Source organism: Rhizophagus irregularis, chromosome 8, assembly GCF_026210795.1.
Source record: "Rhizophagus irregularis chromosome 8, complete sequence".
Classification (NCBI taxonomy): Eukaryota; Fungi; Glomeromycota; class Glomeromycetes; order Glomerales; family Glomeraceae; genus Rhizophagus; species Rhizophagus irregularis.
In genome coordinates this window covers 2206656-2220890 of record NC_089436.1, presented here as the reverse complement: position 1 = coordinate 2220890, position 14235 = coordinate 2206656, and the positions used below count along the sequence as shown (strand labels likewise).

Below are 14235 nucleotides of genomic sequence, written 5' to 3'. Positions count from 1 at the left end.
CAGTTTCAATTTGAATTTTTAATTGTTTAATGTGATATTAATTTACAAGTACTTATTATAATAAATAAGATGATAATTTAAAAAATATGGTAAGTAAAGAAAAAAAAACACTAAAATCTAAATCAGTTAAAACTAAAAAAAAAGGTACAGTAATAAATAGAATCTCAAAAAAAAGTAAACTTGATGAAAAAAAAAAGTGATTAGTAAAATTATAATGCAATTAAAAGATAAAGGGTATTGCTAAATATCACCAGTGGTGATCGTCACTATACCACTTAATTCTGGCTGAAAATTATAATTTTGGCCAGAATTAAAAAACACATCGTAAATTTTTTTTCAAAAATTTCAATTTAAATAATAAATGTGTAAAACAAACCTGAGTAGATATTAATCACACTAAAATTTTGAAAATTTGACTAAAAAAAATCTTTTTTAAAACAAAAAATTGTATTTTGCTTATAAAATCAAACTTTCCTATTTTTCTCAAAAACTATCTAAACAACAGCCTTTATAATCTAAGGCAAACTTGTTCTACCCATAAATTTACATATAATAATAATATTTATATTATAATTAGAATAATATCTCAGTCAAAAATTTTTGAAAATTCAAAAAATATTTTACATGTGGTGATGATCATCACTGGTGATATTTAGCAATACCCAAAGATAAATATGTTTGTAATTTTCATAATCACAAACATTGTTTTATGAAAAATAGTCATTATTTGTTTTTATCAAATATATTCTTTTCAATGTGAGCTCAAGATATTGTAAATTTTGGCTAAAATAATTATAATATTATAATATTATCATAACTAACAGTTTTTTTTTATCAATTTAAAAATAATACAGATTTTAAAATACTGCCTAATCATGCAATTTTTAATATGTTACATTCAATTAAACCTGCTTCTTATAATTTTTCAAATTTAAATTCTAATGAAAATTCTTCATTACTAATTTCTAATATAATTTAAAATTATATATCAAAAGTTCTTTCTATAAATGAATTTTTGGAAGAGTTGGATGGAAAATATAATGCAAACAAATTTACATGTAATTTGCAAAAATTTGAGGATAAAGAAATTCAGGTTAACCAATTATTTAGATTATCTGATGCAGTATATAATTTTATAAGTATATTAAAAATTGGTATTAGATAAACATTACATGATGAGTCAAAGAAATTTGTGTAGATTTATATTATATTACTTTGTAATCATTCTAAATTTAGTAAATAAATTTTCTTTGATGTGATTATCAATTTCTTTATATTTTATACATGCATGTAAAATTCTATTATATATAAATTGATTGTTAAAAATATTGTCTTAGAAGTAATTTGAGATAATGCTACAAAAAGTATATAAATAAGATCATCATAATTATTAATAATATCCTTAAATATTTTTAGCCAATTTAAATCAAATATAGTGGCAAATAAAATACTTTACATCCAAATTCTTCAATTGATTTTATTAAATTTTCATTATGATAAATATTATACATACTGCCCAAATTATTTTGGGATGCCATAATTATAATTTGGGATGCCGTAATTCATTTAGTTTATATATAATTTACTATGTAAAGTGCAAAAATAATTTGGGATGCCATAATTGAATTTGGGATTTTACTTATAATTATGGCAGCCCAAAATAATTTGGGTGGCATGTATAATAAATATGAGCATTATTCATAATGAACTATTTTTACTAGGATACAGATTTATCTGTAATAATTTAAAATAATCGTTAAAAAATAAATAATTTTATCTATTAAAATAACAATTTTTATAAATAAATAATTACCACTTATGTTAATATAAAAGTTTGAAGTTTATCTTTATCACAACTGCCTTATATTATATTAGCTACAATGAATCTATTTACTGTTAATGCTGATAATATTGTATAATGATTTTCTTTTACAAATACAATCTTTTTTTTTTGTTTTACTATTTTTATAAGAATAACCATATAGATGTAAAACACTTCTTTCATCTTTAGATATCTAATCAATAAAAAATAAGTTGTTTAACATTATATTCTATTCCTATTTGATATACAGTCAGCCCCCTTTATAGTCACACCCTCGGGACCGAAAAAAAGGGTGTGATTATAAAAAAAGTCATATGTTGTGACTATAGAGGAGGTTTTTCTAATATATTTATTAGTACATTGGGTATAAAGGGGAATTTTATATGTTGTGATTATACGGGGGTGACTATATAGGGGGTCGACTGTATATTCAACCAGAGGACTCTAATATTTTAAACAAGCTTATCCGGGAGTTATTTTCTAATACTACTCGACTTTCTGAGATTAAGGAAAGGAAAGGCCTTCGTAGAGAATCTATACGAGAGGTGAAGACTCCCGAACTTTTTTTGATCTGTATTTTAAAATTTCTAAGGCTGAGGAATGGAATGAAAACACACGTCATGAACTAATAATGGCTTATTACAACTTTGGAGAAGCAACTTGCCCACCACAGAAAAACGAATGTGGAACATGAGGCCCATAAGATGATGTTAGGGATCAGCTTCCCAAAAAACACACTCCAAAAGAAAGCTGAAGGAGCGAGAAAAGTTTATGATCTTTTTTTCCGTCTTAGTGACGATAATATTCAACGGATGACATATATACAACGAATTAAATCGTTTACAGCCAATTCTATTTCAAACTTAAGTGAAGATAATATTAAATATTTAAATATGTTGCATCCCAGGTTAGGAGAAATAGTAGTTAAAAATTAGCTGGAAGTAATGACAATATTTCGTATTTGTAATGCAAAAAAAAATCAATCAACACAATTTTAGTAATTAATCAGTTTGTAACTTGAATTCGCCAGTATTGGGTATTATTTTTTTTTTCTTACTCATGTATATTATACAAGTATATACTGTATATGGTAATAAAATCAGATAAATTCATATCACATAAAATGCTTAACATTATTATAACGGATTTTCTGTAACATAACTCTGATGTTACGCAACCATTTCAGTTGTTGGTAGATAGCAAATTATTACAAAGTCTTACTCCACCAATCCGAAAATATTTCTGAAGTTACCTCCTTTACTCCATTACTTTCTTTAGACAACTCCCGTATAACCTCTTGGCGCTTGAGCAATCCATCCTAGATATGCACAAAATTAATAACTTATTTTGATAGGATTGTGTATTATAAAACAGAATAACATACCACATAGTATGATATAAGCTCAAAAATACGCATATATTCTCCTATGGAAGATAAAGCAAATGGAAAGACGGCACTTCTGACTTCAATCTCTTTGCAGATCCGTGGCTTGTAAAGGAATACTTCCATTAGTGTAATTCGATCTTCTACAAAAATTGTCATATCAATATCAATACATCAGTATATATATATAATACAAGAAACAATTTGCATACCAACGATTTGAATATTGTATGTTTTAAGTTTTTTGGCGGTTTCAACACTAGCACAAAGATACTTTCGGAGACTCGTGAGGAGAATGTTTTGGAGATCTTTTCTGAATCCTCGAGAGTATGTTTTCTGTCTTGTTGAAAGGGACCTCCTGATGATTCCATATTCATAACGTCTAAATTATATGTAAGATCTGTGGCCAGTGCATCAGCCTTCTTCGAAACTGGATCACCAATTGGATCATCTACGAACTCCGTTGCCTTTGTCGACATTATTTCTTTTTCAATCCAATACGTTATAATGGTTCCAAACACATATTCAACAAGTTTAAATGGTGTTGACACCCTTTCGACAAAAAATTTTCTCTCTGAATTGTGTCTTATGAGAGCATGTTTTGGATTATATTTAATCATTAAGTAAAATTCCCTTAATGTTAACTCAAATATTTCATGTAATTTCTTGTCTCGGTCTGTGATGTTTTCATCTTGCAATTTCTGCATAAGGCATTCATATAACTCCTCTGGAGTGGATGATGATAAAGTTTTTCGTAACCATACTGTAAGAGTTGTTCCCAAGCTGGTTAGTCTTTTTTTGTTCTTTCTCATAAATTTCGATCTCATTTACTATCTCAGGATATCTTATATTAAGAGTACTTTTAAGGGATTTAAACCCAGGAATAACTTTAGACGATATAATACTAAACTTATATGGTGTAAGGATCGGTTTATGAGGAGTTGAAAATAATTCTAACTTGTGATCTTTTATTTGATTGTTAGTTTGTTTATTGTTGTCTGAACAAAACGCTGTTTGTTCCTTGTCGATCTCCACTTCTTCATATTCTCCATTTTCTATTTTTTCGCTTTGAGCTTCAAATTTAATTCTTGTAGGTGTGCTAATATCTTCATTATCATTTCCAAGTTCCACTCTTTTTACATCTCGTTGAGCTACATCATCAATTTCTTCAGAAAATCTTTTCCCGCGAATTTTGAGAATATCCTAAAAGCTAAATTAATGCATTGTGATCGAAAAAATACGTGCAAAGCACATAGACTACTTACACTTTCGAATGAAGCACTGGTTCTGATAATATCTAATTGTTCCTTATATTTCTTTTCAGCAGTTATTGTTTTCCAAAACATTTTGACCTCCTCACTTTCTGTTATCTTTTGTGTTAGCTGTTTCATAATGGCGAAGGAGACATCATCGGGTGGCTTTGATTCCAGGATCAATTGTAAACCTTTCTTATACGAATGATGCACGGATACCTTTAGAAGGCCAGCCAGGACTTCGCTTCTCTTAAACTCAAGAAATTCAACAAGGCACCAGTCGTACCACGTATTTGCAAAGAAATAATTGTCAATAATATTCTTAAGTTGCTCTGGGGGACCCAATTCATCTTAAAGTCCAGTTGATATAGTGGCAGATAACGCGTATTTGGTCATTTTGGTGATCCGTGATCGTGACAATTCCACGTGGCATTTGTAATACACTGGATAATTTTACATAGTAATAAGGTAATAAGGATGTCCTGCTTTATTTTCTATCTTATCAGGTTTTGCATGATTGCCTTCTTGTCTCCACCTAGCCCAATAGTACGTCTGGCGGGTGATGGGTACGTCCCGGTGGATGTACGAGATGGAGAACATATCGGCCTTTTTGCTAGCCCAATAGTACGTCTGGCGGGTGATGGGTACGTCCCGCAACTAGGTGGTATGACCCATTGCAATTATGCAAAAGTGTTGGGATCTTCCAGCGATGAACCAGCAACTAAAAACATTGTACAAGAAAAAAATCAAACAATAGGCAGGTACATTCCGCATAAAGACTTCATGTATTTTATTTTTGCAATAATAAAAATTCTTTTAGGATTATATCCATTTTTAACAATCAAAATTTCGTATGTAACTAAATAACTCAATATTTTATTGTATTTATGTACTCCCAGCGATGACCTCCAGCATGGTTTCGAATACCTCGACATACTTCACAAATATTTGACCGGTTAATTCCAGTTATGCGCTGTGCTTCAGCTAAGGATGGAAATTCTCGAATAGAACCATCATCAAAAACTTTGACAGCACGTTGAGTGGAGCTGTTACTACGAAGCCCAAGACGTATGGCATGTTGAGTGTTTTCCTTCATGTACACCATTAGAGATTAGATGCCCTGTTGTTTGTAGAATCCCCATCAATATGATTTACATTTTCTTTTCCTTCTTCTTTGGGGCAAAATGCCAATGCAACCAAGCGGTAGACCAAATACTTGTGAACTCGGCCAATTCGGTAATAGCTTGCGCATAACGATCCTCGGATGATCACGCCACTAACTAACTGAATCTTACCTAAAGGTGAAATCTAAATTTTTGTGAATTGACCTCTATCTCTTTCCATTCTTCATTGGGGTCTTGTTCCATATAATACATCCAACGCCACCCACCAGCAGTATTTATCTTTCCTCTGCAACATGTTGTAATGCTACATTCTGCGATTTTAAGTGTATTACCTAGAATTCCAAACCTGTATAATAATGTTTCTATATGATTAGTCTAGAACTGCCACGGCCGGGATTAGGGAATGTCCTGTGTTCAGCATTCTCTTTAGGAGTTACCCATTCCAAATTAATAGCCCGATTATCGTGTCTGATGCCGTTAATGTGATTAACGTATGGCTTATTTTCTGGATTAGGAATAAAGGTTTGTGCGACTAAGACACGGAAAGTTCAAAGCAGGGAAATGGAAATGGAAATAGTTCATTGTCTACTAAATATCGCATAGTTGATACTGTAGGTTTTGGTTGTGAGGGATTTAATAGTGAAGAAATAGTAGTATCCGAAATATCCAAAGTGTGTCGTGAAGTCAATAGCGGATTAGACCAAATCTTATTTGTGGTTACATGGGTTCTAGTATACCATTAACTGTTAATGTTAATGTTGGAAGTACATAACCACTTTTTTTACATGGATTTCGCTTAAATATCATACCGTTTTTGTCTTTAATGCGCCCAAGATTAGATACTAGTAAATTCAAACCAGTTATGGGCAACCAAACTTCCATGACCATAATGTTTAAAATTTAGACTGCAAATCTCGATTCGCATGAGAATTTCTAAATTATCGAACTTGCGTATCATATCACGTGATGACGAATCGTGACCAGCCGTCACCATCTTGAAGTTCAGCATTTTTTTAATATGTAGTATTGTAAAGCATGATTGTCGTTACGCATAATAAAACAATTAATAAAGTTTTGCCCATATCGGGCTAGCAATTTTTTAATCAATGTATGCGCCGAAAGTGCTGTGCATAATTTTTTTGCATGCAAAATTTGCGTCTGAGGAAAATGTTCCATCCTGATTATAAATATATAAGCTTCCAATAAGTTTAGTAAATAGGGCATATAATCAGCTCTTACACCACTCTCGTAATCCTATTCTTCCAGAACAGATCTTTGAAAAATGTAATAGGATAGAAGAATTACATCATAAATTAAATGTCTATGAAAATTCATTAAACTGGAGACACAAAACCATGGATCAGAAAAAGTTGCACCCCAAAGTTGGCCAGATTGTCCTTTATCTTTAACATTGCCTATTTCTTATGTTTTAGATAATGAATACAAACTGACAATATTACCTGCAATCATGAAGCAGAAATTAATAGCCAAGTTAAAAATGAACTTATCATCTGGTAAAAACAATTACTTAATTATAATAATGAAACATTTGGCTGATTCATGCAAGAACTAACTAGGAAATATGATGAGTGGATTAAAGCTAATCAGCAACTGCACAATAAAATTAAAAATATGAAGATGCAAGTGCTAGAGGCAGAAAAAATTCGACCAGAGAAACCAGAATCTAGGCTTTAGAAAATTTTTTGGCTAATTTATAGGCAGAAAAGTTTTGCTGAAAAAAATATGGAATACCAAAACTTCTGGAATAATATGACTTTTTGGAATATTATTTTCTGGGAATTTTCCAAGTTTATATTACTTACCTATAATTGGATATATGATCAGTCAACTACATTTTAATAATCACTATTCACTATAAAGACTTATTCAAGTAATTACCTTATCTATGAAAAAGAATGTATGGTTACATCTTATAATCCGTAAAATAATTCACTATCTGAAGAACAAACTAGAAAAATTCATCCAGATATTGAGAAATTGGCAAGTTGTTTACTAAAAAGTTAATAGATATTATAAAAAAAAAGATCATAGAAAATTAAAATAGAAGCAAATACTACCTCTAATGGTCCAAATACTTTTTTCCAATTAGATAGATTTGAGAAGTGGTTAGAAGAGTTAAGGTTCACCTAGAAAGTAAATATAATAGAAGGACCTTAGATATCTTTAAAACAGGTCATAAGTCACACTTTTGAGCAAACATAGCATAGTATCTTTATCTTTATTAATTTTATTCAAAATATTTACAATTAAACAAATTATATTAAAAAAAACAATTAAAAATAAACTAACTAAAAATAAAGTTATATAGTCTTTTAAAAAGTGATAAAAGTAAAAGTAAAATCTTAATAAAAGATAATTATAAGAATATTAACACTCCCTAGATTATCCCCTATATTATATTTCAAGCACAGTAGATGCAATTATACTATTTTACTAGAAAAGCAGTCACTTGATAGCACCGTTAGACGATTCAGAAAACTCGAATACAGTCGTATTTCTATAAGTGCACCCTCTATAAGTGTATTCCCTTCCTATATACATGCCATGGTTTGATCCCAAGTTAGGGACTTAGAGCTAAGTGTACACCTCTATGTTCTACACGTGCATGTAATTCTGAATTCCAAGTATATCAGAACATTCTCCATAAATACATTCACATGATAATTTGTAATATTGACCAATCATCGATAGCTGTTTGATTCTTTAAAATAGATAAATTTGACAAATTACATTTTTTTGAATAAAAAATATTTTTCAATCTTTTTAATTTTATTATATTATTTTACGCCACAAATCATTTTTGTATGTGCAATTCTTTCATTAAAATGAAAATATAATATAAAATAAAAGTGAATTTAAATAAATATTTTCTCCAATTACTAATATTGATTTTTCTATTAGCTGTTCTTTAAGTGCATATCCTCCCTAACTGCATGTGCATAGTCAGGTCCCAAGTGCATACACTTATGGAGGTACGACCACAGTGATTAAACCAATTTAATCATTAAGTAATTGAATTTTTAATTCAATTTATATCAGTATCACATGATAGTGTAATATAGGTTAAAGGTAATAAAGTAAAAAAAGGCAAGTACGTAAACTTCGGCAAATTTATTGGTCATGAAGTAGTTTTGTGAGTAGTAGAGATATTGATAAAACATTCTTAATAGCTTTTTTCAATAGTACAGGGCTACAGGCTAGAGTTCTGAATGGATCAGGTCAGGTCAGGTTAATTGATAAACCTGACCTGAAATTTTTTTTCAGATCACTCAAGTCAGATCATGTTATATTAGGTTATCTTTTTGACCTGACTTGAATTGAAACCTGAAAATTTTCAAAATTTTTATTAAAATATCAAAAAAAAAAATGGTGCAAACCATTTTTTTTGAAATATTGCAATTCACTTTTTTATATTGAAATCGTATAAAAAGGTAAATTGCAATATTATAACTAGCTTTTTTATATAAAATCAACATAAAAAAAGTAAATTCCGATACTGCAATTCACTTTTTATATATAAAATCAATATAAAAAGTGAATTCCGATACTGCAATTCACTTTTTATATATAAAATCAATATAAAAAAGTGAATTCTGATACCGCAATTCACTTTTTATATATAAAATCAATATAAAAAGTGAATTATAATACTATAACTTACTTATATTATATAAAATCATAGTTTTAGGTCAACAAGTCATTCATGTTATATTGATGTTACAACCTGAACTGATGCTAAATTGCAATTGCTAAATCTGACCTGATAAATTCAGGTCAACCTATCAGGTTACCTGAATTTGGTCAACCTGTTCAGAACTCTAGTACGGGCATCTCAAATATTACTAGTCAAAAAAGAAATATTTGGCATTAGTAAAATTTGGCCTATATTTGACTAAAATTAAAAATTTGATCTTAATTAGCAATGATCTACAATTAGACATTGGTCGAATAATTAACCATACTGGTCGAATAGTCACGTCACACATTACACATATCAAAAGTTTAAAAAAAATCTTATGCATTCTTTTTTAAACTTTTATTCCTTCTTTTTCTCATCCTTTAGACTAGCATTTGAAAAAGAAAAAACAAAAAAAAATTTATTATTTTTTTTAAAAAATTTTAATGTGGCCCTTTCCCTTTTCATAGTAATTTTATAGGAATGCTGATCGAAACTACGTATTAGACTTTAGATAATAAGGTAAATGGGAAGGAAAAGTCATTTTTTTTTACTTTAGGAATGTTTTAATATTTCTTTTTTTTCTTTTTCTTGCAGGTATTGCCAGATGAAATAAGCTTCATAATAATAAAAAACTAAGATTTGTAAGTAAAATCTTAGTAGTTTTTTTTAATATTATGAAATGGTTACTAACCATTCTTGTTTTTTTTTATAGGTTTTGGAAAAATGGAAAGGGAAAACAAAAGGAAAGGGTAAAACAAAAGGGGAAAATGAAAGGAAATGGAAACAGAAAAAGGAGTACTTTTAAGATTTGTAAGTATAATATTACAAATCTTAAATTTTTTTTTTCTTTTTTATTATTATGGAATGGTTTACTAACTGTTTCTTTCTTTTTTTTATAGGTTCAGGTGGACTTCTGACAAACAGAAAATCAAGATTCATAAGGCTGTTCCAATTTAATTGTTTGTTTAACGTTCAGATCTTTTAAAAAAATTAAGAGGGGAGGGGGGCTTAAGTTAAACAAACTAAATAAATAAATATAAGAAAATTTGAAAATTTCAGGCAAAATTTAAAGGGAATATTTATCACTATATGTTTATTTGCTTTTAAATTTTTTTAAAAATAGAGGGGGTATTTAATAATATGTGTTTATTAGATCTCAAATTTTTTAAAAAATAGAAGAAGATAGAGGTCGTTAAACAAATAATCAAGTTAGAACAACTTAAGTATGAGTACAAATCTTGGTTTTTTTTTGGTTTTTTTTATGAACAGTTACTAATAACCATTCTTTTCTATTTTTTAGATTTCAGGTGGGCGTCTAATCTTTAGAAAAAGTGGAACCAAGATTTATAAGTAACTACGAATCTTGGTTTAATTTTTTTTTAAAAAAAAAAAATATTACGAATGATTACTAATAACCATTCTTTTCTTTTTTTTAGGTATGAACGGGCTTTCAAGTTCCAAAGAACAAAAAAACTAAGATTCGTAAGTAACTATGAATTTTAATTTAATTTTTTTTATTTTTTTTTAATATTAATGAATGGTTACTAATAACCATTCTTTTTTATTTTTTAGGTTTCAGTAGGCTTTTAATATTTGGAAAAAGTGGAACCAAGATTCGTAAATAATTATGAATCTTGATTTAATTTAATTTATTTTTTTTAATATTAATGAACAGTTACTAATAACCATTTTTTAGGATTGGGTGAGCTTCCGATCTTTGAAAAAAGTGGAACCAAGATTCATAAGTAACTACGAATCTTGGTTTAATTTTTTTATTTTTTTTTAATATTAATAAACGGTTACTAATAACCGTTTTTTTCTTTTTTTTAAGATCGGGTAGACTTTTGAAAAATGGAAAACCAAGAAACTAAGATTCGTAAATAAGTATAAATCTTGGTTTAATTTTTTTATTTTTTTTAATATGGTGCTGGAAATCTATACTCAAAAATCACATGATTTTATTTCAATTTTCTGTCAGAAATCTTATATCACGTGATGTCAAATTAACCAATTAAAATCTAAGAATTTTGTACAACAAAAGACGATTTTTAAACTAACGTGTTCAAATTTTATTACATTAATGAAGTTTGTATTATATAAAAATATCAATACACTAAAAAATTATTATTAGAAAAAGTTATTAATTAATAATAAACGAAACTACCAAAAACAAAACCAATGTTTTACTTAGTGTTGGCATTTGGCCGCAGCCAAGAATTTTTTTGGCCAATTTGGCCAGCCAAAATGGCAAAACGGCCAATGGCCAACCCTGGCCAAATTTTGGCCAAATAACAAAATACTAATACTTTATTAAGGCTGTATTGGCATTTGGCCGTGGCCAAACGGCCAAATGGCCAAGTGCCAACACTGTTTTACTATTCCATTAATTTTTCAATATTTTTGGATATTTGACAGTGTAATTTATATTTGCTAACAGCCTATTCAGCAGTTCTACCCTCTAACCCTTTGTCATATGCATCTATATACCTTCACGACTTGCGTGTAAACTTGCAAATAGTTGTTACAGGAACACTAACAAGAACTTCTGGAACTTGTTTTATTAATTCTGCAAAATTATAACTGCATATTCATCTAGTTTCTCTTTTTGTAAAGCCCTAGAATCGTTCTATAAAATTGCACTTGCAATGGAATTTTAGTTATCATTCAAAAATGTATTCTGCTTTAATTATTGCTTCTTCCAACATTGACCGTTACTCACAAAAATCAGGTTGCAATGACATTATTTTTCGTGTACAACAATCTACCCCTTTCAGATCAATATCATCACATTTTCTTGAGCACTGCTCACATATCAAGCAAATTTCTTTCATTGAACTTATTTAATACTTTTTAATTGCCTTTTCAAGTGATGATTATTTGGAAATATCATTGATTGTACGCATTTTTCACCATTTTTAATATACCAACCATTACACATTTTAGGCTATTTTCCTTTGGAACTCAGATTTATTTTTGTTGCAACAAGTGCATCACTTGCCATAGCATTGTAATTTGTTGATTGATCAAAGTAAAAAACACCAATATACTCAAAATGCAATATTTCAAATATTGGAATTTCTTGATGCATGAGTTACATTTATAAAAAAAGGTGAATTTATTGATTTTTTTTTAAAATTATATTAATTTTTTATATCTGATCTAACATATGTTCCAATTTCTATCTGTTTGTACAGATCGAAGAATAAAAGCCTCTTTTTGTTCAATATGTGGATTTGCTTGCAATTGTTCATCAGATAATTGTAATAATCCATAATATGAATAAAGAAAAGTTGAAACCATAATAGAGTGTCCAATGTGTTTTGAGCGTAAAATATTCTTATCCTTTTGCATCCAAATTTTCCGTTATCCATCATTTGCATAAAAATGGCATTCATTATGAATTAAGTACTTGCACTAATTCTTTCTCTTTCAGCTTAAGCAAAACAACATCTAAAATATTGCTATCAAAATCTTTCATAGATTTTTTATATTCTAACATTCTCTTTAACCATTCCTTCTTATATTTTACCACATCTGGTCACTTGTTTCCATTATAATAAATACCTTTCTTTTTTTCATCATACTTGTACCCCACAAATGCATATAATTTCGACATGTTTTTTCAGAAATTGTTTCTTTTTTAATGTGTCTTGTCAATTTTGAAAATACTGTTTCTTCAATGTATGTTTTTAGATTGGTGGAAGAACGTGATTCTGGTATTTATTACCTTAATCATATTTGGCATTCATTTTTAAAATCCTCGTCATTTAACAAATTTTCCAATTTTGAATGTTTTCCTTGATAATAAATAAGAAGTTCTCTTGTCTGTATAAAGTAAGTTTCCCATTTCCGAATACATGTTGCCATATATAAGTACTCTTATTTCATATTATTTGTGAAATATTATTGCTTACATCTATTTTACCTTGTCCATTTAATAACAACTGGATGAATCTTCATATACTTAGGCATTGTAAGTAGTTATAGGTGAATATTTCTTCATTTTTTTTTGCAGATTTTGTTATTAAACACTATTCATTTATTTCTTTTAAACGTACATGAAGATTATCAATGGAAAATAGTGGATTTTGTGTAATTTCTGGAAGTGAAAGAAGAGATGATGGAGATGATTGTGAATACAATGTCTCAGAATTTTTTTTTTAAAAAATGTATTAAGTGTCATCATTTCCTTTGCATCATCATTTAATTTTTTCTCTCTTTATTTTTTTTCCAAAGTGTAGTTCTTAAATTTCCAGTGTATACTGCTCTAATGCTATTTGCAACATCATCATACCAGTGTAGAGCTTCAGTGATAAACCTTTTTTCCACTTCTTTAAACTCTTTCAAGCTTTCTTCTGTCCAGTCTTCAACGACCTCACCCTCTATCAAATCTCCAACAACTTCACCTTCTATTCACTCTTCAATAATAATATTATTTCCTGTCTCTTTTTCACTTTTTTCAATAGTTTCTATCTCTCTTGTTATGGTTTCTTCTATGATAACCTATTCTTGGAAAGCATAGCGTCCTTTTTTTCTGGATATTTTGCTAACTTGCTATTGGCGCTTTGTTTTACGTGGCATTAAACTTAAATGGATATTGGCTAACCAGAAAATTTTCTCACATATAATGATTAAGATTTTCCTATGATTAATGAGTAAAATAATTCAGGCTGGTGTTAAATTTATCATAATGTTAGCTAGAATTACAAACATTTTGACCAATAAAATTCAATTCACATGATTTGATTTATTTCAAATTTGGGCTAATCATATAAAAATTATCTGAATTTAAATGCTTATAACTTATTGTACAAACCATTTTTTAAAATTCTGACCAGTAATTTAATAGTACTCACCTTGATGAATAAGATTACTAGTTTATTTTTCTTAAAACTTCATTTTTAAAATTTTATAAGATTTTTAAGTGGTACAATTTTATTTTTGAATATAGA

At 28.7% G+C, this 14235-nt stretch overlaps 3 protein-coding genes across 3 annotated transcripts; 2 read left to right on the top strand and 1 right to left on the bottom strand.

Moving 5' to 3' along the window:
- Positions 1 to 3331: 3331 nt before the first annotated feature.
- On the bottom strand, positions 3332 to 4597 carry OCT59_028393 (uncharacterized protein; the record flags this gene model as incomplete). The annotated part of the gene is made up of 4 exons (XM_066147254.1): positions 3332 to 3349; positions 3419 to 3969; positions 4067 to 4409; positions 4472 to 4597. The coding sequence occupies 4 exons, from the start codon at positions 4595 to 4597 to the stop codon at positions 3332 to 3334; spliced, it is 1038 nt and encodes a 345-aa protein (XP_065993979.1).
- A 347-nt stretch (positions 4598 to 4944) lies between these two features.
- OCT59_028392 (uncharacterized protein) lies at positions 4945 to 6688 on the top strand. The gene is made up of 2 exons (XM_066147253.1): positions 4945 to 5216; positions 5359 to 6688. The coding sequence occupies exons 1-2, from the start codon at positions 4973 to 4975 to the stop codon at positions 5409 to 5411; spliced, it is 297 nt and encodes a 98-aa protein (XP_065993978.1). The 5' UTR covers positions 4945 to 4972; the 3' UTR covers positions 5412 to 6688.
- Positions 6689 to 13553: 6865 nt separating this feature from the next.
- OCT59_028391 (uncharacterized protein) lies at positions 13554 to 13805 on the top strand (the record flags this gene model as incomplete). Its single annotated transcript, XM_066147252.1, has 1 exon — positions 13554 to 13805. The coding sequence occupies one exon, from the start codon at positions 13554 to 13556 to the stop codon at positions 13803 to 13805; it is 252 nt and encodes an 83-aa protein (XP_065993977.1).
- Positions 13806 to 14235: the final 430 nt, after the last annotated feature.

Excerpts from the sequence above, each read along its gene's own strand:
- OCT59_028392 (XM_066147253.1), top strand. The coding sequence starts at position 4,973 with ATGATTGCCTTCTTGTCTCCACCTAGCCCAATAGTACGTCTGGCGGGT. Across the intron at positions 5,217-5,358 it reads AGAAAAAAATCAAACAATAG|CGATGACCTCCAGCATGGTT; the intron begins GCAGGTACATTC and ends ATGTACTCCCAG.